Here is a 26,839-nt window from a genome sequence, read left to right on the forward strand (position 1 = left end):
ATTTGGCATTATTTACATTTAGTAATCTTACATTCTCTTCTATTATTTATACTGTTAGTAAATAATAATTAAATCACTCTGTAAAACTGAATAACAAAATTAGCAGTATTGTTTCTATTAATATCATTATGAAATTTTGTTTATTTTCACATTGCACTCTTCAGAAAATACAAAATATATGTCTATACAGAGGAAATTAGCTAGAATTAGAAAGTATAGAAAATATGTCCCCAAAGGAATATGTGCAATGTATTTTATTAAAATATCTGAACTCTTCTATGATTCAGATCATTTTTACAATAATATACAATAAAACGATTGTGTAAACTGAAGCCAAATATTTTCCCACATATGTAACTTTGACCTTTATACAGTCAATGTTGCATAATCAGCCAACGTTGACAATGTTTAAGAGTATATATAGAGAGAGAGAGATTAAAGGTGACAGAAAAGCTTCTTGAACAACATTGGGGCTGGGAACAACTCAAGAGGAACAATGGGGTTATTCAGAAGTTTTGTCTTCTTCTTGGCCCTATACCTGCTGCAGGGGTCCAATACTTCCCTTGTTCGGCTGGATAACAATGGCTACGAGGGCATTATCATTGCTATAGACCCTGCTGTGCCAGAAGATGAAACACTAATTCAACAGATAAAGGTAAGAAAGAAATGGGATTTCTTCTGTTTGAACTGATGAGAAAAAATATATAGTAGTTAATAATTGCAACGGAAACTTCTCAGCATTCTAGGAAGTTTAAAAGCAGCATGGTGAAGTAAAAAACAATGCTGCAATGGGCAGTGGAAATTGAAGGTTCTAGACAGCATTCTACCCTGTCTCACCATAAGACCAAAGACAAGGCATGGGGTCTCCCTGATCCTCAGTTTCTTAATCTGTAAATTAGCAACTGGATTTATCTGTTCTTTTTTTGGATGAAAGTTTACTTTTGTTTCAGATATACTATAACGTTTTCTGAATATTTAGCATATTTCCAGGCCTACATACAACTCATTAATGTCTCTCAAACACAGTTTGCAGGGTGGTCCTCAGCACACAACTTCACTGCAGTACATCTTTACTGCTTAAATTCAGCCTCAGAAAATGTCTGGAGCACAGGGAGTGTTTATAGTCCCTGTGCCATTTATTTTGACAAACACAATCTCTTTTCACACTGCAGGAGGGAAAGAAAAGGGGATCAAAGAAAGAGAATCTTTGCTTTGGAGGAAAGAAAAGGGGATCAAAGAAAGAGAATCTTTGTTTTAAGTCCGTTGCTATCAAATGTTACGAACCGAAAAGGGAAAATTACCTCCCATCCTTCTGGTGAGAAGCAGCAGCAGGGTGAACTGAACTGGGAAGACAATCACTTGGACTTGTCTGTTCTTTAAACAGTTATTTATTGAATGCTTGCTTATGGCATGCCAGGAGAGAGAGCAGTGAAATTTTTTAAAGCTCCTGATCTCCTGCAGTATATATCCTTTTCAGATGATATAGATAATAAAAACATGTCAACGTAGAGCAGGCCAACGGTAGTAAGTTGCTATGCAGTACAATAAATCAGCAAAGGGGGATAGGCAGTGTTGGTGGGACTGGGGTAGGGAGAGAATGTGGGTTACTGTTTCATGCAGGGTAGTCAGGGAAGGTCTCACTGTTGATGTTACATCGGGGCGGAGGCCTGGAAGAGCCAGTTGAAAACCTAGGGGAGGGAACAGCAGGTGCAGTGGCTTGGAGGTGACAGCATGTCTGATGTGGCCAAGGAAACAACTGTGAATGAGCAGGAAGAAGGGTGGGGGAGAGCTGAAGGTGGAGAGGTAGCAGGGCCCAGACCATCAGAAAGATTTGGGCTTTTACTCTGAGTGAAATCAGAATCCATAGAAGAGAAGAGGTGTGTTCTCTTGTGCTTGTTCTGGAGTCACTCTGTCGGCAGTTTGAGGAAACACTGTAGAGGGCTTTCCTTTGTCCCTTCATCCTGTATAAGCTCTGTTGCAGCATAGAGGTACAGAGGGACACTGGGTCGGAAGCTGTTGCAAGTGAGAAGTGCTGGTGACTTGGAACAGGGATATTGTGGTAGAGATCATTAATGTGGTGTGATTCTGAACATGTTCTTTGTCTGTGAGGTTATCATAAGCAAATTTGCTGATGGTTTAGTTGTGTGGGGTAGGGGAGGGGAGGAGGTAAAAATAGAAGTCACAGAAGGCTTCAAGGGTGAGAAGTAATGTTGAATAGAGGCAGGGATATTGTGGTAGAGATCATTACTGTGGTGTGATTCTGGACAAATTCTAAGAGTGTCATAGAGAAATTTGTTGATAGGTGTGTGGAGTAGAGGAGGGGTGGAGGGAAAGTAGGAGACAAAAAAAACTCCAGCGGTTTTGGCCTGAACACTTGGAAAAATATAATTATCATCAATTGAGAAGTAACCTCCAACCTACTTTGGGAGCTCTCTGAAGCCCTCTTCCTAACAAGAGCTGGTCATCTGTGTCTCAGTCCTCTGCACTCGGGCTTCTGGCTGATCCCTGTCCTGAGCCTCGTCAGTTTAATGATCTCTTCAATACACTAAGAGCACACTAGACCATCTTCCAGAGAACAGGAAAGAATGTCCTGAAATTCCTGAAGAAGAATAATTTTATTGTGGTCTTATGTTAGGTCAGGAAGAATTGAGAGGAGGATCGACTTTGACATAAACAATACTGTAGACTGTGGTGTTGCCAGCAACATGAAGAGGTTGACACCGTCATCCAGCACCCAGTATTCCTCAGTTATTCAGTGGATTTGATCATGCAGAATAGATTAGCAATGAACATTTAATCCATCTATTTACTCCACTAGATAATAAGCTCTTTGGAGGAACAATTTCTCTCATTAATCATAACATTTTGGGGTTCAGGATACTAAACAATATAAGGTGATATTATTTTCAGCCTGATGGCAGAGCAAGAAGCTCTGTCTATGATCAAAAAGCTCTGCCTCTCCTATGAATTTTTCCACTACTCCACTCGCTGTGCTCCCAACCCAGCTGCCTCTGCTGGGAGGTGGGAATATAGTGAAAATCTCTTCTATGGGCCATCACCATGAACTGTTTTCCTCAGCTTGCATCAGGTAAGGCTGTTCCCTACTAGGAATTATAATAGTAATGATATCAGTGAGTTTTATGACTGCCTATGTGTAGTTTATAACTAATTTCATGTTTGTGGCAACCTTAAAGATAGGTTGTAATAGTATATTAAGGAGACAAGGAGACTGAGATTCAAAGCAGTCATATAAACTAGCCAAGGTCTAAGCCAGAGTATTAAGCTAGTATTGGAACCAAGTCTAGATGCTTCCTTTGTCATATTAAACAATTCCTTGTAATGCCAAACATAAGTATTTGACTTTTGATGTAGGATTATAGAAGACTGAAAGCTGTTAAATGTGCAGAATTAAGCCACAGTTTTGGATTGACAGGTGACAGATTTCAAATTTTGAATCAGAAACCCTACTCACCAGTCAGTTGCTTTTTGTATTAATGACTAAAGGTGAGAATTGCCTGTGATGAATGCCTGTTCGTTTAGTCTTCTCTACCTTGGCCATCCTCACTTCTCTTTTTTCTTATAATAATAGGACATGGTGACTGCAGCATCTACTTATCTGTTTGAAGCCACAGAAAAAAGATTTTTTTTCAAAAATGTATCAATATTAATTCCAGAGAATTGGAAGAACATCATTCAGTACAAGAGGCCAAAGCATGAAAGTTACAAACATGTAAGACTCAAAAAGTGTCTCTTAAAAATATTTTCTCTGCTGCTTGTCAATTTTGACCTAAATTAATCATTTCAGAGTTTTTCACACAAATGTTATCATTCTTATTCTGACGTTGTAAACACCTTTTTAAACATTTTCAGGCTGATGTTTTAGTCTCACCACCTACCCTCCCAGGTAGAGATGAACCATATACCAAGCAGTTCACAGGCTGTGAAGAAAAAGGAGAATACATTCACTTCACCCCTGACTTTGTACTTGGAAAAAAACAAAATGAATTTGGACCATCAGGTAGGAATTTTGGTTGAAACAAATGTTTTGCCATGATTCCAACATGCAGCTTTATATCCATGTTCAGTATACAAGCCTTGGAGCCAGAGTCCCTAGGGTCAAATCCTGACTCCCCTACAGCTATGGGTGACCTTGGCAAACAACCCAGCCTCTCTGTGCTTATTTCCTAAAAAATGGTGAGTAGAGGAGCTCCTATCTTATAGAAATGTTGGGAATATTAAACTAGATCATCCTTGTAATTGTACTCAGTATGGTCTCTACAGAAATTTGAACATGGGATGGCCATAGTAAATGTTTTGCTTTAGGAACACTTTTTAGGTTTTAATTTTTCAGTTCTCCACTGCTGGATATTAATCAATCACCTGCCACCTCCATGGAAGGCAGATTCGTGGCAAGCTGAAAAGGGCCAAGATGACAGTTCCTGGCCAAGAGAAAACGTTCACAGGCTGTTAGTTGCTGATACTATTATTCAATCCATTCTTTGAACCAGATGAACTTGTCTATAAGTGATCGTTTTTACCTATGAAAATGGCAATTTCATCTGGTTCAATCTAAGAGTTAAGATCATTGTTTCAAATGAACTAAAGCACAATATTTTTCAGACGAAAACGAAAATTATTGTCAAAGGAGAGTCCAACTCATACGTCACTACTCAATGAAAGCCTTCCTGAATCTGCACAACCCAGAACCACTTCTTCCTCTTCCACTGCCCCTTCAGCGAACATTCATTAAGTCTCTTATCTCTGTCAAACAGTCAGCTAGTCATGGTCCTCAACATTGCCTGGACCCAATCCTAAAAGCTCCATCATCCTATCCCATCCCAATCTTACCTCTCCCCCATACCTTAGTCTGACCATGTTTGTTGTACTTGCCACCTCTAATCCTTTGTGCCCTTCTAGATATACTTTCTTTTCTATCTGACATATCCAGCAAAGTCAGTCATGTCAGCTACAAGTATAAAGAGCACAACTCCCTCACCATTCTTATCCTTATGTTTTATTCAACTTGCCAATTGTCTGTACTGAATTTCCAGTCATTTTTTTTGACTCTTCTTAATATGTTTCCAAGATTGTGAAAGGAAATTATAAACCTAATTGGTATATTTTAAAAAAACACATTCTCCAAGCTCAGTGAAGCCCTCAAATCTATTCAACAATGATTGGACTTGCCTTCTCTCCTCTCGCTTTCTCATTCCCCATAGCAGCTGTTCTAAACTTCTACCACTTTTCTTAAGATCACTAGCCAGTGTTTTACACCTCATGAGTTAACGGATGCCTTGATTGAGAAAGTAGAGGTCCCTTCCTTCTTCCTTTCTACTCCCAAACTCATGTCCACCTTCATTTTCCTCCACTTCCACCTGTCTTAGAAGAGGAAGATTTTCTTCAGTGTCTAAAGCCAATGTCCCTACCGGAGTTCTTATTCTTTTCCCATACCCCTCACCTCAGCCCTTATCCCATAACTGACAGTTTCCCCCCTTCCTTCTTAGACAAGTGTTTCTGCCATAATGTGATACATGTGTTTGTGGGAAAACTCACATTCTGCAAAACAATGCCTTAAAAACAACAAGGCTTTTGGGGGGAAATAAGATGAAGAAGAAACTCCTCAAAATATATGTATTTGTAATAAAAATGATAACAAAAACAATAGGTCCCTGGAAAGATCTTTTGGACCATCCAAGCAGCAGTTCAGTGTGGCTGCAAGCTGCCTCCACAGAAGATATTTAAAGTACAGAGACACACAGACACATAGACACACACACACACAGAAATGCTGTTGGAAGTGAGAACAGGGCTAGTAGGAACTGAGACAATGATTGAGATAGGAATGGAATTCTAAGTCAGAGGTGTTGCTTTTTAAATAAAAATTATATATAATTAAGATGTACAACATGATGATTTGCTATACATGTACATAGTGAAATGATTACTACAGTTGAGCTAATTAACATATCATCTCCTCACATAGTTACCTTTTTGTATGTGTGGTCAGATCACCTGAATTCTCTTCTTTCAGCAAACTGAGGAGGGCATGGGAGCCAGGCAACCAGTCATAAGCTGAAAAGAAAGCCAGTCTGAGAGTGGACTCTTCTAAAAAAAGGAACCACACGTTCAGGCAGATTTAAATTTTCTTAAAATTCACCAAATTCCAAGCACTGTAGCTGATATGAGAGCTTTTTCCTCCCACACTGAAGGATGTATATAATTCATGTTCACTCATCTGGCCCCATTTGCCTAGGAACCTAAAAACAGTGTTTTAAACTTTAATGTGTAGAGGAATAATTTAGGGATCTTGTTAATAAGCAGATTCTGAGTCAATAGGTCTAGAGTAGACGCAAGATTCTGCATTTCTTGTCAGCTCCCATGTGATGCTGACACTGCTGGTGCAAGGAACACATTTTGAGTAGCAATGACTTAAAGAAGAAACATGACTTCTTCATAATACTGACAGTGTCCTCTGATTTTCAGATCTCACGAGGTAATCTGAATTGGAGAAACACACATTGTAGTGGACCAGACTATATTTCCAACTTCTACTTCTCCATATCTATTTCTGCTGAAGTTTTTCCTAATATTGCTAAAACAAAAAATGTACTTATTTTTTCATCCTGCATTTCAAGGATGAAATTCTTTATTCTTCTATTCACCCTGAAATTCTTAGGGAAGAAAAATTTTAATTCTGACTCCCTCTCTCTAACCTTATCCTAGTCAAGGATTATATCTTACTCATATGTATATTTCCTAGAATCTAGTATAGTGCTGAATATATATAATTGAAAATAATGTTTTCATTTCATTAATGCTTATATGTGCTAAGTACTATAAATTAATCACCTTATTTAGACACCCGCCCAAATTATATTTTGTCCATAGCAGTGTTTTTCCATCTTTTTCTTTCATTATCAATCTCCTACGGAGCATATATAGACATTTTTAAACTAATTGTACCTTCGTGAAATTTTAATACCACAGATGTGTTATACGTATGTTTATGTTGTTGGTAGGAGTGAGTTTTGTAGAGCCAAAAACCACTGTAATATCTACGACATTTTGCCCCCCAAGAACCAAAACTCAAAGTTCAATCTGTTCTGCCCAAGGCACACACATAATAAATGTTTCGTTGACTTAACAAATGTGGAATAAAAAATAATATGCTAAAAACTATATAATTAATAAAATGAAATGTAATTCAGTATTCTTTTTATAAACAAAAATATAAATGTTAGCAATTATTCAAAGCCTAAAATTTCTGGATTTTAAAAAAATTTTCTTAAAATATATGAGGGATGGATTATGTCACTTGAAATATAATCATGTATTTGAAATATTTTCCCACAGGTAGACTGTTTGTTCATGAGTGGGCCCATCACCGCTGGGGAGTGTTTGATGAGTACAATGATGATGAGCCTTTCTACAGAGCTAACACAAAGAAAATTGAAGCAACAAGGCATGACTATTTAAACTGTCTTAAATTACTGCAGGCAGTAACTTCTCATTTTCCTTTGACTGATTTCTTTCAAAAGCCTTTCTTTCATTTTTGTCCCAATGCAGGTAACAGATACTATATCACAAAACAGTGCTTTTTGGTTTTTTAAGAAAATGTATCTCAAAGAAGCTGATTGTCCATTTATTTATTTATTCATTTAAAAAACTTATTTATTTATTTGGTTGTGCTGGGTCTTAGTTGCGGCAGGCGGGCTCCTTAGCTGCATCTTGCTGGCTCCTTAGTTGTGGCATGCAAACTCTTAGCTGTGGCATGCATATGGGATCTAGTTACCTGACAAGGGTTGGAACCCAGGGCCCCTGCATTGGGAGCGCAGAGTCTTAACCACTGTGCCACCAGGGAAGTCCTGAAGCTGGTTGTTCATTTAAAATACACATAACTTCAAGAGCATTTGGTAGTCAAGTTGACATATTTTTATACCTCTCTACCATAGCTGCCAGAACTCATTTTTGCTGAAGTGAGTGCTCTCTGTAAAGGGTTGTACTATGTGCTAGGAGGTCAAAATTATTTACTCTACAAAAGAATGAAAAAAATAAGTAGTGGTAAATGCGGCTGAGTAGGAAATCAACCACCTTCAAAGAGCCAAACAGAAATTTCCTGGGATTTATAACGTTCATGTTAAAATACAAATCTAACATCACAGTTAATAATGGACAATCCTCTTGATTCTGAGATCAAGAGAGCAGAATGGGTGGGGTAATCAATGTAAAATTGGGCATCATCAGCTTAATCAATCTTAGATGCCCTGCTGGGGGAGGGGACTTATCAAAAATGTACAGATTTCAGAGTAGGTCCTTCCTCAGCACCATAGCACCAAGTTTTAGGATGAGTATTTTAAAGACTATTATGTGATTACATTTGTTTATATCATATTCCCCTAAATGTCTAAGTCTATGCATACTATTCATCATGGTTGTTAACATAGATAACACCATTATGTTTGCTGAGTTTTGGGGCAATAGAGGCACAGACATATTTAGAAGACTCCCTGAATTACTAAATAAAATCTAGTCTTTGCTTTTTAAATTTGAACTGGAATATACTGAAAAGATCAGCTACATTTCACATTCCAGCATATTTGTTACAATCACTACCACTTATGGCAAATTCCATGCAATAAAACATATGTCTAAAATCCCTCTACTATTCTTTACTGTCCTTGGCAGTATCCCAGTCTTTCCTTCTAGCCACATTTCACTTTGGATAAAAATATTCCTTGAATAATCAAAATACTTGTAGCTATGCGACATTTCATTCTCTTGAGGATAATTTCTTTGAATAAGAAATACACAAACAGCCTTAGGCTAAAGTGGTACCAAGAGTAAATGATTTCATAAGATGCCTTTTCCAGATGCCTGCAGTGCATTTACCATCACAAGGGTACTAGGAGAGATGTCTGGAAAAGGGGAGCCTACAGACACTAGTATAAGCAGGAGAGCAGGAGATTTAATTCCAGAAGAGAACTCACCCTTTGCATAGACTGGAGATCCTACTTAAAATTTCCCTCAAAAATTTCTTGAAAAACAGATAAGTGCTCTGGTAGGAACCCTGAAACTTTGCTGTCAAAATAGGATGTATGTGGTATTCAAATAAGAATAAAAACCTTGATAAAGATCATTATTGAAAACCTTGATAAGAAGACCACTTGAGGTTTTATAAAAATTTTAATGATTAGGTTGCCTCAAAGACTAACTGTCACACATTTTCAGGTGTTCCACAGGCATTACTGGTATAAACAGAGTGTATAAGTGTCAAGGAAACAGCTGTGTAGCTAAGGGATGCAAAATTGATTCCAAGACAAAACTGTATGAAAAAGATTGTCAGTTCTTCCCTGATAAATATCAAACTGAAAAGACATCCATAATGTTTATGCAAGGTATTGATTCTGTAAGTATACCAATCATTACTTCAGACTGTATATTTATAATCAGAGGACTTGTTATCATGTTTATAAAATATCCGTTCAGGGATTAGATGTATTATTATAGAGCTCTTTGAACATTGGCTGGCACATAGTAAGCACTCATCTAGTGTCACCTATTATTATTATTATTATTGAAAATCTGCCTTACTATTATATGTTTCCTCCCTGAATTATATTTCATTCAATAAACAACATTTTTAGAGAAGAGGTTTTTAATACTTTTCAGATTTGTAGTTGAGTTTTTAAATGCATCATATAAAAAAATAAATTCATCATATATAAAATTTCTTTTCATTTTGTTAACCTTTTAGGTCGCTGAATTCTGTAATAACAAAACCCATAACCTTGAAGCTCCAAGCCTACAAAACAAAATGTGCAATTTCAGAAGCACATGGGAGGTGATCAGCAGTTCTGAGGATTTTAGAAACACAGTGGTTATGGTGGCACCACCCCCTCCGCCTGTCTTCTCATTGCTAAAGATCAGTGAAAGAATTGTGTGCTTAGTCCTTGATAAGTCTGGAAGCATGGCTGTAAGTTCATGCACCCATTTTTCCTGGATGTAGGGACAGGGCAGTGACTGAATGCTTAAGGACACTCTGACTGCACCTGGATTCTTCTAAACTGCACGGTGGCATAAGTACCATCACTTCCTGTGATCTTGACCTCAAGAGGGGCAATGAACATTATAATGAAAGAGAAGGATGGCAATAGAGTTAGAAGGACCTAATCCAAGAAACTGTTTTTTTCCAGAAAATGGAGAGTTTATGGAGGAGGACTTTTAGGTCCTTTAGTAAAGCTTTTGTTAGAAGATCAGAACTAGAGACTGAAATATGTAAAAGTTTCCTAAACTTGCTCCCTCTATCTACTGTAAATACTTGACAGGAATGAGGAGAGAGTGAAAGATCAACCAGGAGAATTCTTAACATGGCTTTATTTTATTTGCATCACCTATATGAATGACCTCCTTATGCTCAAAGACACAGACAAAAAGCATCACCATAAAGAAGATAGGACCAGATTCAGCCATTCATTCCTTCTACCCTCATTAAGTGAATGGTACTAGGCTTTAGGAATAGAGATCCATATCCTTGAACAGTTCATAGTTGAAGAGACAAAATTCTCTCTCTTCCGCATCATGAGTTAACTCATACTTACCTTACCCTTCAAAATTTGATGTAGGTACCCACTTTGTCCAGGACATGGGCCAGTCTTCCAGGCTGGGCTAAGGGCCCTTCAGCAGATCTTCCACAATTACCTGTACAAACCTCTTTTACTATATATTATATTGAAATTACACATTTCTCTCCTACTATACTGTGAACTGCTCTAGGGCTTGAAATCATGTTCTCTAGGAACCAGGCTCCCTAGGACTTGAAGCAGTCTTATTCATCTTTGTATCCCTTTTGTCTAGAATAGGGTTTATCACATGTAGGCACTCAATAAATAATTGTTGAAATGAATGGACTACAAATGAGCAGATGTAATGTGATAAGGTACCCAGAAGGATGACACATTTGAGGCAGAACAGAGCATGCTGAAGATCAGGAATAATGTATTCAACAAATGGGAGTTGGGTGGTAGTGGAAAGGGCAGAGGATGATACAGCTGGGTGAAATAATCCACAATAGCACAGGGTTTCTGAAAGAGCATCAGAGTGGTAGATACCAGTACACAGAAGTGTTCTAGGAAGTGTTGCTGGGGAGAGATGAGGTTCTTAATTGGAAGAAGATGAGCAGCCTCCCCTAGACAGGGTGCAGGTAGAGCCACGTTTAAAGGTAAAGCAAAGTGGTAGAGAAAACCTGCTAAGATGGGGATGTAGAAAAAGTTCTTCACCATTATTTCGTTCCGGGGAGTTCAGAGGGAAATTTGGGCATGTGTTAGGAAGAAGTACCACAGGTCAATTGGTATTGAGGGCCTGAAAAAAGACAAATGCATGGAAAGGTATATATCCTGGGTATTCACCTAGGAAATAAGGATATGAGTCCTAACGGGTTACCAAAGAACCAATTCCAGTTAATCCCTAGTGGAAATGTGGTGGGGAGAGGTTAGGAGCAGAAGAGGAAATGGGTGGGGTAGGAATGGGGTCTCTCAGGATTTAGAGTAAGTTTCATCTTTTGGGTAGTCTGGTGGCCAGTGGATGGAGAGATTTCAGTTTCTAGCTGGAGTCCATGATAGTCTGGTTTGAAACTGTGGGACCTGGGGAGGAGTTTCATCTTGATACAACTGGAACAGAGGATCCCAGGAGTAATTAAGCAGTGTCTAAGATGTCATCACCCCCCAGTTCCAGCCCAACGCCCACCCTACTCTACACCTCTAATTTAGGTTCTTAGAAGCCAAGAATCAGCTCTGGTTAAAAGCCTGGGTTCCTTACTATACTATACATATGTATTACATAATAAAACTGTATTTTTTAATTTTATCAATTGAAAAAATGTTTTCTTTAATAACATCAACTACTATTGACATAAAATATTTAAAAACAAATTCTATTCACTCATTTTATGTGATCTGCTATGATTTTCCAGTCAAAAATTACTTGGTTGTTTTTCCTAACCTTTTTTATTCAGGATTATAATCGCCTAAACCGAATGAATCAAGCAGCAAAACATTTCCTGCTTCAGACCGTTGAAAATGGATCCTGGGTGGGGATGGTGCACTTTGACAATACTGCCTACATCAAAAGTAATCTAATCCAAATAATAGGCAGCAATGAAAGAAGACAGCTCTTGGAGAGTTTACCTACAGCTGCTAGTGGAGGAACTTCCATCTGCAGCGGAATTAAATCAGGATTTCAGGTGAAAATTGTACTTCAAATATAGTTTGTTTATTATTAGGACATTTTTGTGTTAAGTGCTGCTTCACATACTTGCTCCCTAATTTTAACATAACTAATTCTAAGAAGCATAGAACTAATCACATAGAAAAAATCACTTGTCCATATTTTAATGGATCAGTAAATCAATGAGTAAAGTAATGGGTAAATAAATGACCATTAAAATTCCACTGGAGTATAAGCCCAATGAGGTCAGAGACTTTGTCTTATTACCATGCAGTAGTCAATGCTCAATTAATGTTAATTAAATAAATAAGAGTTCTTGAGCAGCAAGAGTCATCAAATTTTAAGGCAAAGAAGAAAGTCAGATGGTATGATTCCACTTCAGGCCAATCTTCATTTTAGTTTCTGTGACGTTCAGTTAGGGAAACTAATGTTTATCTGTCAAAGTTCCAGATGTAGCAGGAACTGTTAGTCATACTTAGGGTAAGGAATACTGGTCAGAATATGAGTTTTGACATCAGAGTACTGGCTCTGCTACTTACAAGCCATGTGATCTAGGCAAAGTTTTCAGTCTCTTTGGATTCTCAATGCCTTATCTATAAAATACAGAAAATAAGAATGCCTATCTCATAGGATTATTATGAGCAAAATGATACATGTTCATACTTAGAACAATATTTATTATATTACATAGTGAACATATAATTCACAATAATTATTATTATGAACCTTATTTTTATACAAATGGTCATCTTGAACTCACAATTAATATCATTTGTGTCATTTTCCTGCTTAGAAATCCTGTCCCCTCACAGTCTATAAAATTAAGTCTGAATTTCTCAGTCTGATGTTAGTTAAAAGCTTCTCAGCCTCTGATAAACCTGCCCTCAACTCTCTTGCCAGTATTTTCTCAGTTCTCCCTTCCCGATGCTCTATGCTCCAACCAACTTATTGCACACATTGTTCTCCAAGCCCACTATGTACTAACAGCCTCCATATATTTGCCCATGTAATTCCTCTGCCTAAAGTGCTTCTTTTCCATCTTTGCATGTTAAAATTGTACCAATTCTTCAAAATCCTTGCTCCTTTATGTAGCTTTTCCTGCTACTCCCAACTCTATTGAATATCCCTCTTTTATAAATAGAATAGCATTTTTAGCATAGCTTTCTACCACGAAGTCTGGGTTCAAACTCCAATGATCACTTATCAGCTTTCTGACCCTAAGCCTGACGCTTCACCTCACTAGCCTTCAATTACCTCATCAATAGGGTAATGAAAGCTAGCACGTAGGGTTGTTCATGTTTAATTTATTCAACATATTGTAGGGAGCAGGGAGTAAACATAACATATTTTAATTAATTCAACACATATTTATTTATGTAAGAAGCAAATCTTGCATGTTAATTCAGTGGGGAACAGATAATACATAGATAAATCAATCAATTAATTTATTTTAAAAACAATAATTGAAGGTTGTGGAGATAGTGTTGTGAAGGGACCAAACAAAGGTAATGTGATTAAGTAACAGGGAAAAGAGGGGCACAGCCTACTTTAGGTAGAGAGGCCATTGAGGCGCTTTCTGAAGGGTGATGGTTAAGCTAAGATTTGAAAGATGAGAAGGAGCCAGTGGTTCAGGCGGAAAGAAAAGGGCAAAGTCCCTTGGGAAAGAGGTGAAAAAAACTAAATTATTCTAAGAAATGATAGAAGCTATTGGCACTGGAATTTGGCAAATGAAGGGGTATGAAATATGATTGCCAGGTAGACAATGGTTAGATCCTTCAAACCCTCAAAAAATATAAGAGGTTTGTATTTTAAACACAACAGAAGGTTTTCAAGTATCAAAGACTGATAATTAATTCATGTTTTAGGAAGATGACTCTGGTTGCCTGATTTAAAATAAAATGTAGGGAGTAAGAGTGGTAGTAGGGTAGTAATCTAGGGACAGGTTGGGAGTTTGGAGTTGGATTAAATTACACAATGTGTAAAACACATTTAACACTTAGCAAATTTCAGTAAATGGTAGCACTATTATATTGTTTCTCTTTACTGAATATATTAGTTGTGTATTTGTCACTCTTCTCTATATTTCCTCAGCTTATCACCCAAATCTCAATAAATATCTTTAAATTTAATTCTTTCCATGAATGCAAAAAACCATGTAGTTCCTGCTGAATCCCCAGGAACCAGTACAGTGAATAAACTAATACAAGAAAGGGAGATGTGAAGGACAGAGAACCATGCTTAATGTCTGAATCTTCATTTGTTCTCGACTGTGTAGGGGGAATGTGGTGGGGATGCTGTATAAATGCTATAATGTATCAACGCATTTCCTATATTTTAGTTTGGTTCCTGCATATCACACCATATTTCACATATATTATAAAATGTACATAATAGTCATTCTTTGCCTCAAAACATGCAAAATTTGAAATGAGACTGGTCACTTTGTCCCCTGACACCAGCATTATTAAGAATTTCTACATTCTAAACCCTCCTTTGTAAATCTACACACACCTCCACTGCAAGTTCATGAAAGCCACTGATAACCTGTCATTTTTTCCCTCTTGGACTGGACTCAATTTCTCAAAATGGTGTGTCAAGAAGCCATTACCAATAAAGCTGTCAAAGATGAAATACGGTTGCTATCCTGGGATAAATTCTCTTTATCCTTTCTTACAGGTGTCTAGATTCAAAACTCTCAGTTGGTTCAAGCCACAAATAGAACACAATCTCAATAAGTCATGTATTCTCTTACACCACCAATATGCTTAGTTTTGTGCTTGTGACTATGAGAGGTAAAATCAAAATTATATAACAAGATCTCTAACCTTGACCTGCTTAGAACTTTCCATATCTTTTCTTTATAAGCATACTGAGGGTTCCCTAATTTGGAGTCATTAACTTTTTTAAAAATGTTGAGGTAAACTCTTAATGCATCTAGCTGCATATACAACAGACTTTATACACCGAAGGCCTGTCAGAGGACATGCTGGTCAAAGAAAACAGAAGAATATTTAATGCCACATTCTGCCATTATATTTTTGGTGTCTAGTTGTCCTGAGTTCCCCAGACTGAGATGTCATAGTCATTTAACCTAAGCAGGATTTTCCACACCCCTGCTCCCACACAAACTTCATCTGAGCAAACATTCCCTACAGCAGGTGGACAGAAAAATAAAGTCATGTTTAAGTTCCCCTAGCAGTTGTTGACTGCAGATCCTATGATTTTAAAAAAGAAGCTATCTCCTCTTTTCTGCACACTTTATTTTCTATGTCCATTTGATCTAGGAACACCTGTAATAATGCTCTGATTATATTTGCAGGTAATTAGAAAGAATTACTCCCAAATAGATGGATCTGAAATAGTGCTGCTGTCTGATGGGGAGGATAGCACTGCAAACACCTGTATTGATGAAGTGAAACAAAGTGGGGCCATAATTCACTTTATTGCTCTGGGACCAAATGCCGATCGAGCAGTCATAGAGATGAGCAATGTAACAGGTAAAATATGACATACATTCTAGTCCTTTGATAACAATGCATAAATGTAGAGGCTGACAATTCGACAACTTCTCTTAAGCTCCTGCTGTGCAGGTGCTGTGCTAGGAGCCTGGGACCAGATTAACTCTGGTTTAACACCAGACCTGATCTCAAGGTGCTCACAGTCATGCTGGCAGGAGAGACAAATAAAAGTAGTAATCAGATAGCATAATCAGATAAAATTCTTCCATAACAGGAGACATACATAGGAGTCAAGCACTATGTGGACAGAGGGAGCCATTGATTTTCCCAGGGTTGAACAGAGTCAGGGAAAGAAGGCATGAGAGACAAGGTGACATTGGAGCTGGACATTTATCAAATTGTTTGCTTTCCCTGGAAGAAAAAGTGATGAGAGGGAAAAAAATCATGTTGGGATGACAATGCAAGCCACATTGAGGGACAGTGGGAAATACATGAGACCAGAGTCTAGACTGGAGGTTAAGGAATAGCTCAGGCTGTATAAATATAATAACAAGGTTTCTGATTAAATATACAATAGCTATTATCTTAGATACAGAGACATGTAATGAAAATGGACTACATGTTTTCAGTGTCTTCTTAAACATAGTAGAGAACACAATTTATAACATTATGAATATCAATTATTGCATTGAATTGACCTCTAAGGCTACCAAACATATACTTGCTCTTTAATGCTTAATTGTACAAACTCCCATCATTTCAAAGTACTTTTACGGCCATTGTAAAATATTTCTGTCCCAAGTATTCCCCCCAAAGTAGTGCCTTTTTTGGACTTGTCTCTATTGTTTACCATTTTTTTTTAATCTCCTCATTGCCAACTATTGTCAGAATATCTCAATATGAAAGCTCTTTAACTTTTCTAATTTTCTGATTCTGATCCACTCTGGCTGGAAAACTTGAAAGCGTACATTGTTAGAACTGTATCTTAAATGATAATTAAAGTGAATAATTCTCCTAAAAGGTTATGTGAACTCTGTGAGCTTTAGTACATGAAATTGTAACATTTTTCATATTCTTTGATTATTTCATGCATTTAAGCCAGGAAGATTTCTATAAGTGGGGTTTAAAGGTAGCTTACCTCTCAGTTATGACATTTTTAAGTTAACATTTCAGAGTTAAGCATTACACCTATCTGATTTTGGTCTATTTTAACAATACAAACTGAAACTATGGCTTTGTTTACCCGATATCTAATTAATCACTAAAATGTGAAAATATTTATTTTCTGGAAAGCAACCGAGTTAATGTATTTACACCTTAGGAGGAAAACATTTGTATGCTTCAGATGAAGCCCAGAACAATGGCCTCATTGATGCTTTCGCGGCCCTTGCATCAGGAAACACCGATGCCTCCCAGCAATCTCTTCAGGTCAGAGTTCCCAGTCCTTGGGTTTTTATGTCTGCGTTTAGCCATAACCAAGACAAATAATTTGGTTGTTATAAGTTTTGAGTTCTATATCTTTCTCAAATAAAATTTTAATTAAAAAAATCAATCTGAAATAGAAATTATCCTTTAAATATGACCAAATTAAGTGTTGAAGTATTGAAATAGCAGGTGTATTTTTTTTCCTTTTCCCATGGGGTTTGGTTAAGGGATAACATCAAAACCTAATGCTGTTAAATTTTCCACCAAAAATAGACTTTGTCTAATAGTATAGCATCCGTTTTTATATGAATGCATTAAAAATACCTCATGGGCTTCCCTGGTGGCACAGTGTTTGAGAGTCCGCCTGCCGATGCAGGGGACGAAGGTTCGTGCCCCGGTCTGGGAAGATCCCACATGCCGCGGAGCGGCTGGGCCCGTGAGCCATGGCCGCTTGGCCTGCGCGCCTGGAGCCTGTGCTCCACAACGGGAGAGGCCACAACAGTGAGAGGCCCGCGTACTGCAAAAAAAAAACCCCAAAAAACAAAAAAACCCCTCATGCTTCCAAGATTTACCCAACTTTCACTGCTATGAAATATATTTAATTTAGATAAATGAACTCAAGAATGTGGATTGGAAATGGAAGGATTATATCTTGGAAATAAATTTGTCAGGAGAAAGAGAGTGAATAATCAGAGCATATCTACAAGTCTAGGGCTTCTCTTACCTCTTAAAGCACTTTTTTCACTGTCTTTTTATGTTATTCACCTCTCTTCTCTTTGTTTGCCTCAACTCTGCTTCTCTTCTGTGTTTCAATAACACCACCGTTTTCTGTTACTTACATTTAAAAACTTGGAATAAATTGATTCTTCTTTGTTCATGCCCCATGAAAAATGTTAACAGAGCCTGTTTACTTCAAAATATAATTTACAAAATTCTGTTTCTCTCCACATCCATTCCCACTAAGTCTATATCATGTCACTTTACGCCAAGTCATCCATCTACCATCTTCCAATTCACCTCATTGCCTACTTTAAAACTTGACATATTCATCTAAACCTATTTTCCTCTACTCTCCAACAATGAGGAGGACAGAAGTATAGGATGTAAGGTTAGGATAATATTGCAGATTGGTTTGGAGATCTGGTTTGCAGTTCAGCCTGAACCCAAATTAAGAACAGGTCTGATATCTAGCTTGGCAGTGTACAAAAAATAAACTGAAGGAGAATAAAGCTCATTCCTGAGGGTTTCAGTCTTGTTGACAGAGAATGATGACACAATTGTCTAAAATTGGCAAGTAAGGTGAGAGAACTAATTTTGAGGATATCATTTTATGCTTGTTCTGTGTGGATGATGGTATATCAGAGTGGAATATACCAAAAGAACTTTAAAATATAAGAGCAGAAATTGGGAAATCAGCTGCAAATGAGACATTTGCGTGCAGGAGGTGCTCAAAGTTTGGGGGATGGACTTTTTAAACAGTATGAAAGGGGGAGGAGTAAAGTTTTGTTCCCCTCACTTGAAATGCCTATAGGTTCTTAAATAGAGAAATAACAAAAAGAAAACAAATTTTTGAACGGTTAATCTGGATTGACATACATGATGGGTAAATCTTGGGAGAAAATAGTGACAAGGTAGAGATATGTTATCTGAGTGGATGGAAACTTGGATTTGGATGGTGGAGCTGGAATACAGAGAAAAGTTTGCATCCCTCTCTTTAATTAGTTATTTTGCCATACTACTACTATGTAGGCAAGGTCTAATAACTTTCCTAGACTTTCCTGATGGGGAGGCTTAAAAAGTTATTTAACTCAATAATATTTGTCCTCTCAAAGACATGTCCATTTAACATAGGACTAAGATATTTGTCATGGCCATTGTGTTTCAATGGTAGAATTCATATCCTTCTGTCAGCGTTGGTGTGAAGGTATCTGCGGTTTAGGACTGTGATGGAGTAGAAGTGACATTTCCCATCATTCCTGAAATGACATATCTGAAGGAAGTACCTTCTTGGTCAGTGGATAAAGTTGGCTCTCCTTGACTGAGAGTTGTCCACAAAGACTTGAAAAACTTTCCTTTAAGCCCCTCTTAGAGAAAGGTCCTATCCTTCACTTCTTCTCTCCTCAGGATTTCAGACTTCATAGACATCAGTTTGCCCTCTTTCCACTCTTGTTGGGCATGATTACTGTCCAATGTTAATGCTCTATAGTGTGTGAAAAATTATTTCAAGATTTCACATCAGAAAAATATCCCTGTTTGTCTCATTATTTGCTAGTTCTGATTTTCTCTCTTGAACTCCACCACTTACTGTGTCTCCTCTACTCAAACACTCTAGCCACCAGCATTATTTTATTTTAGGTTATCAAGAAAATGGTAAACTGAGGGCAACACACACACACACACACACACACACACACACACACACACACACACAGAGCTAATCTTCTCAGAGGTAGGTGTACCCTTTAATGCTAAATCCTAGGGTGGGTGTTTGCCAAGACAACTGGGAAAATAATAACAGGGCCATATCTCCAGCTGTAAACCCCATTCTCCTGCTCTAATGCTTTTATTATACCCTGTGCTGTCCTCAGTCCCTATATTTCCACACTTTCTGACTGACAACAGTCACATCCCAATCAGCTTTCAGAGAGATCACAAGTCTAAGGTGGTATGCCATATTTAAGTTTGTTCTCAGGGCAGAAATTTTAAAATATGTAAAAAAGCATAAAATTACCCTCTTCTCCAGTCATTAATTTTTTGATATATTTAAACAGCTTGAAAGTAAGGGATTAAAACTCAACAGTACTGACTGGATGAACGGCACTGTAATAATTGATAGCACTGTGGGAAAGGACACATTCTTTCTCATCACATGGAACCAAAATCTTCCCGTTATTTCTCTCTTGGATCCCACTGGAAACTCAGCGGGAAATTTCACAGTGGATTTACCTTCCAAAATGGCCTATCTCAGTATTCCAGGAACTACAAAGGTAAATTAACTTTTGGACTTCCTTGCAAATTTATTCTACAGGTGAAAATACATTGTTTAATATCATAAATATGGGTGCCAATACTTGTATCATTTCAAAATTAAGATAAAATAGAATGTACTTTCTATGCCTGTATGGTCCTGAAACTTTTGGTGATAGGAAAAAGAAAGAACTTACACATTAGGAGGAAGGAAGAGAAGGGAAAAAATTAGGTAGGCTAAGAATAACTTTGAGGAGGCAATGTAGTAAGAGTCTGTGCAGCTTGCTGTGTAGATAGCTACAGAGCCATTTCTTAGTACTACCAGATCATAAAATCTGTGGACTTTGAGATCAAGGCAAACTTTCCAAAGCTTATTTTTACAGAGATTTCATAAATTTTGGACATCAGGCATTACAATAGTCAGGACGTCCTATCCAAACTGCCTCAACTCTCATCTTTTTACCCTCAAAACCCCCAAAATTCTCAAAACCCTGTTTATTCTGCAACACGCTTATACAATTTATTTTAGAGTTAGGTAATGGAAACAGAAAATAACTTGCTCTTGGACACTTACTCCATTTCCATTGAATTTTTAGGTGGGTGTTTGGACTTACAGTCTTCAAGCAAATGCAGAAGGGGAGACATTAACTATAACAGTAAATTCTCGAGCAGCAAATTCTTCTGTGCCTCCAATCACAGTGAATGCTAAAATGAATAAAGATACAAACAGCTTCCCCAGCCCAATGATTGTTTATGCAGAAATTCTACAAGGGTATATACCCATTCTTGGAGCCAATGTGACTGCTTTCATTGAATCGAATACTGGGAAAACAGAAGTTTTGGAACTTTTGGATAATGGTGCAGGTAATTCACAGGTTTCTCTGAACAAGCCTATATTTTCATAACTCAGGATATGTTATGTCCCTGCGGCAGTGTGGGGCAGAGGGATAGGCACCAGAAGAATTGATGCAGATTTTGGATGAACAGCTGGACCAGCATGAAATTCTATCCAGGTAACATCTACAGAGTGATTTGCAAGTGTCTTACACATGGTAAACACTCAATGAATTTTATTTACTGTCATTGTTTGTCATCTAGACAACCAATGTTTACCAACAGATAGGAAAGTCTCATTGGAGAGATTGAGGACTGAATCAAGAATTCTTAATAAGTGTTTCTAAGGGGCATATAATCAAGAAAGGCTGGTGAGAGACAGTGAAACTCAAGCAGTAGTATGAAATTAAGTAGAATTTGGGCCCTTGGCAGGGAGAGGGTGACAGGCAAGAGTAATTTGCAACAGCTAGATAAAAGTTCACATATACTCTCAGGAACTGAGGCACAAGGGAAGGTAGATCTGCCATAACAGAGGAGGGAACATCACTGGAGCATCATCAGATACCAGATCTGACTGGGAGAAAACAAAATAGAGTGTTGGTCATGCTCTATCTCCTTGGTCTATGTGGGTGAGTGGTACTTAAAGACCTTTTTCCCAGACTCTGAATTATTCTGGGAACTGAAACTTCTTTTGACAGATCATTTAGTAAAGAAATTACCACATCAGTAAACTTCTAAATTGTCAGAATTTTCTATCAACTTCTTTTCAGTGTAATTAAATCAGTCAATTTATAATCCTACCATCAACTAGAGCTGGCCCTGTGAAAAATCTAGAAGGCAAAATTGTTCCCTGGTTCACCTCAGTGTCTTCATCTAATATGATATTTTCCTAAACTGTCCAGTGACTCTTTCCTTTTCCCCAACCCCTTCCATGCTACATTAAAACTCGTGTATCTTGTTTCATTTCTCAGATAAAACCCAATGACTACTTAACTAATTTGGGACACCTTTACCTAAGAAGGTATTGGTGATTAACAATGACTTAGAGCAGGGGTTCTCAAACTTCAGCATGAAAGGGAATCACCTGAAGGGCTTGTTAAAACAGAATACGAATGTTGGAGCCTTCCCTAGGAGTGCAAATTAAGAAATTTGCATTCCTAATATGATCCAGAGAAATGCAGATGCTGTTGGTCCAAGGACCTCATTTTAAGAACCTCTCTCCTAGAGTCACAACCTCCCTGAGAAATGTGTTTGCAATTTAACAAATAACTCTAGTACCGGTGATATGAAGAAATATCCTTATGATACAGTATTCCTGAGCTCCCCCAAATGTTTGTTCTAATAATAGATGGATTTTCCACTGTTAGACCAGAAAGTTAATGGATCATAGTGTAAGAGGTAAGGATTAAAAATAAAAAGGAGAGCCTAGAGATAAACCCACGCACATATGGTCACCTTATCGTTGACAAAGGAGGCAAGAATATACAATGGAGAAAGGACAGCCTCTTCAATAAGTGGTGCTGGGAAAACTGGACAGCTATATGATAAAGAATGAAATTAGAATACTTCCTAACACTATATACAAAAATAAACTCAAAATGTATTAAAGACCTAAGTGTAAGGCCAGACACTATAAAACTCTTAGAGGAAAACATAGGCAGAACACTCTATGACATAAGTCACAACAAGATCCTTTTTGACCCACCTCCTAGAGTAATGGAAATAAAAACAAAAATAAACAAATGAGATCTACTGAAACTTAAAAGCTTTTGCACAGCAAAGGAAACCATAAACAAGATGAAAAGATAACCCTCAGAATAGGAGAAAATATTTGCAAATGAAGCAACTGACAAAGGATTAATCTCCAAAATTATACAAGCAGCTCATGCAGCTCAATATCAAAAAAACCAAACAACCCAATCCAAAAATGGGTGGAAGACCTAAATAGACATTTCTCCAAAGAAGATATACAGATTGCCAACAAACACATGAAAGGATACTCAACATCACTAATCGTTAGAGAAATGCAAATCAAAACCACAATGAGGTATCACCTCACACTGGTCAGAATGGCCATCAAAAAATCTACAAACAGGGCTTCCCAGGTGGCGCAGTGGTTGAGAGTCCGCCTGCTGATGCGGGAGCCGCAGGTTCGTGCCCCGGTCTGGGAGGATCCCACGTGCCGTGGGGCGGGTGGGCTCGTGGGCCGTGGCCGCTGGGCCTGCGTGTCCGGAGCCTGTGCTCCGCAACGGGAGAGGCCACAGCAGTGAGAGGCCCGCATACCACAAAAAAAAAAACAAAAAAAAAACTACAAACAATAAATGCTGGAGAGAGTGTGGAGAAAAGAGAACCCTCTTGCACTGTTGGTGGGAATGTAAATTGATACAGCCACTATGGAGAACAGTATGGGGGTTCCTTAAAAAACTAAAAATAGAACCACCACATGACCCAGCAATTCCACTACTGGGCATATACCCTGAGAAAACCATAATTCAAAAGGACACATGCACCCCAACATTCTTTGCAGCACTATTTACAATAGCCAGGACATGGAAGCAACCTAAGTGTCCATCGACAGATGAATGGATAAAGAAGATGTGGCACATATATACAATGGAATATTACTCAGCCATAAAAAGAAACGAAATTGAGTTATTTGTAGTGAGGTGGATGGACCTAGACTCTGTCATACAGAGTGAAGTAGGTCAGAAAGAGAAAAACAAATACCGTATGCTAACACATATGTATGGAATCTAAAGGGAAAATAATGGTTCTGAAAAACCTAGGGGTTAGGACAGGAATAAAGATGCAGATGTAGAGAATGGACTTGAGGGCACAGGCAGCGGGAAGTGTAAGCTGGGATGAAGTGAGAGAGTAGCATGGACATATATACACTACCAAATGTAAAATAGATAGCTAGTGGGAAGCAGTCGCATAGCACAGGGAGATCAAGTCGGTGCTTTGTGACCACCTAGAGGGGTGGGATAGGGAGGGTGGGAGGGACGCCCAAGAGGGAAGGGATATGGGGATATACATATTCATATAGCTGATTCACTTTTTTATATAGTGGAAACTAACACAACATTGTAAAGCAATTATACTCCAATAAAGACATAAAAAAAAATCTTTTAAAATTAATAAATTAGCTAAGGAAATCTTGACATAAAAATAAAATAAAAATAAAAAGGAGTGTTTGAAGATAAGTCAAAATAGGTAATTTGTATGTGACTGGAGTGATAATTAAATCTTATGTAAAGACATTTTTTCTTTAGTGGGGATCCTTGTGTGTATACACACACACACACACACACACACACACACACACACAAAGTAACACAAGGATATCAATTCAACATGATACTAGTTGGCAGAGCAAAATGGAAATATTCCCCAAGGGGTCAATCACAGAATAGGGAGCCCAATCAAGGCAATATGCTTATAAAGGCCATATGCTTGGTTTAGAAAATGCATAAATTTCTCTTTTTCTTTACAGTAGTAATTTATTCTTTCACTTCTATAATAAGGTGCTGATTCTTTTAAGAATGATGGAGTCTACTCCAGATATTTTACAACTTATAAAGAAAATGGCAGATATAGCTTGAAAGTACGGGCTCATGGAGGAGAAAATGCTGTCATGCGAAGCTTATGGCATCCACTGAAGAGAGCTGCATATATACCAGGCTGGGTAGTGGATGGTGAGTACCTCATAATATTATTCAAGCCGTCACTGAAACCCAGTGACGGCTTGAATAATTGTGAGTTGATATGGTTAAGGCTGCAAATAGTTTACAACTTCAGAGTACAGCTTTTCCCATTTCTGGAATGAAGTTCTCAGTCATACGACAGTGTGCCTCCAAATTAACGTAAGGTTTGGTACAGTGTCTGGCATCTTGATAAATGTCACCCATTATTATATTAGTTTGGAGCATCTTACCTATATCAACAATAATATGCCACATTTTCAGTTCAGGATGAAGCAAACAGGCTAATGGGTTATGTACCTAAGTACAAACCAGTGGTAGAATTTATCCTTCCGATTACATATGCTGTTAAAAGATATGTGAGTAAACATTTATTTGGAAAGTTTTTACTGAGTCAAAAGGAAAAATGTGTAGAGGAAGGTGACGATAAGGATTAAAAATGCATTTTTGTTAGCTTTCCTTTGTTTTGTCACTTGTGACTTTTAGGGGCTTTCTGTTGGCAATTGGAATATAACCCTAACACTTGCAACGGGGAGGAAGTAAGGAACCTGGCACAAGTGGTTGGGAGGGAACCAGTAGTAATTTCCCCAGGTTTATTCCCATCTTGAAGATAATTTGAGAAATAAAGCATTTCCTTTTTTTTTTAAGGCATATGTTGAATTATATAACAATATTCCCATTCAGTGCAGCCTTTATGCCAAAGCCATTTATTTACCCAGTTCTACCCTACAATACTCTGGTCAGGATACTAATGAAAGAATTCTTCCACCAATTGCATGCTTATGACTTTGTCACCAAAATTAGTAAAATGTAACTGTGTATATGGGAAAAAAAAGGGAAAGATGTGGGATAGGAAATACAATTTGTTGAGTTCTGAAAATATTAGTGCAGATTTGCCCATTAAATACCAGGACTTTTTAATGCAGGGAACATTAAAGGGAATCCACCAAGACCTGAAATTGATGAGAACACTCAGACAAACTTGGAGAGTTTCACCAGAACAGCATCTGGAGGTGCATTTGTGGTTTCAAACGTTCCAAGTCCTCCCTACTTGACTGACGTCTTCCCACCAAGTCAAATCACAGACCTTAAGGCCACATCAGATGAGGATGAGATCAGTCTAACATGGACAGCACCAGGAGATGATTTTGATGTTGGAAGAGGTAAGGACGAAGTGTCATGCAGTGTTGATTAAGTGAAAGTTGCTTGTTGCAAAAATGAAAGTTGCTTTTTGCAAAAAAAACTTTGCAAAAAAGTTGCCTTTTGCAAAAGTTGCAAAAGGGTGTAAGGTTGTGTGAGAGGAAAACAATTTACAATTAATTGCTCAGTAAAGTATTAATTTTATAATCTCGTGTTTTGAATCATCAAATATGACACATTTTAACCTGCTATCACTTTTCATAAAGAAGGTAGCATTTGGCAGAGTTTAAAAATCAGAATTCAGCTTTTATGGAAAAATAAATAAGGCTTTGGATATGAGTATAAGCTTGGCATGACTAAATGACATCTTTGAGGAGAATGAATAAAAAGAAATTTAATATGGTATGCTCTAGTTTCTAAACTATATGTAACATTTTTTTTCTTAGTTCAAAAGTATATCATAAGAATAAGCGGAAGTATCCTGGATCTAAGGGATAATTTTGATGATGCGCTGCAAGTAAACACTACTGATCTGTTACCAAATGAGGTCAACTCCAAGGAAAACTTTACATTCAAACCAGGAAATATCTCAGAAGAAAATGCAACCCACATATTCATTGCCATTCAAAGTGTGGATAAAAGCAATCTGACATCAAGGGTATCTAACATTGCACAAGTAGCTTTGTTTGTTCCTCCACCAGAGGACCCTAAGTCCGGACTCAGCATTTCTACTTTGGTGGTGTTAGTGGTTGGCACTGTGATAATTGTCAGTCTGATTTTGAGTATCACCATTTGTGTCTTAAGCAGGAAAAGAAATTCTAGCAGACCTAGAACAGGGTTTTAAAAAACATCAATGACAAAAGTAAAGGATGTTTCTCAATTTTTAAATTTATCATGTGTGATCATGAACTCATACAAATAATTTTAAGAGTTTTAGAAGGGATAGTTTGACTACATATAAACATGAAGAGGTGTCTGAAAAATTGTGAATCAGTATTAAATTAAATAATTTTATTTATTCATTGTTTTATCACAAAAGGTGATAAAGATCCTTTTTCATATTCATACCTGGCTGTATATTATCTGACACAA

At 37.6% G+C, this 26,839-nt stretch overlaps 1 protein-coding gene across 1 annotated transcript; it reads left to right on the plus strand.

The window, feature by feature from the left end:
• Positions 1–490: 490 nt before the first annotated feature.
• On the plus strand, positions 491–26,591 carry LOC307189609 (calcium-activated chloride channel regulator 4-like; the record flags this gene model as incomplete). The annotated part of the gene is made up of 14 exons (XM_079927808.1): positions 491–655; positions 3,590–3,730; positions 3,871–4,018; positions 7,354–7,462; positions 9,229–9,406; positions 9,755–9,973; positions 12,011–12,238; positions 15,542–15,719; positions 17,002–17,108; positions 19,877–20,092; positions 20,669–20,936; positions 24,431–24,601; positions 25,534–25,770; positions 26,194–26,591. Exons 1-14 carry the CDS (start codon positions 497–499, stop codon positions 26,589–26,591), a joined length of 2,757 nt encoding a protein of 918 aa, XP_079783934.1. The 5' UTR covers positions 491–496.
• Positions 26,592–26,839: the final 248 nt, after the last annotated feature.

This window comes from Stenella coeruleoalba (assembly GCF_951394435.1).
Source record: "Stenella coeruleoalba genome assembly, chromosome: 1".
Classification (NCBI taxonomy): domain Eukaryota; kingdom Metazoa; phylum Chordata; class Mammalia; order Artiodactyla; family Delphinidae; genus Stenella; species Stenella coeruleoalba.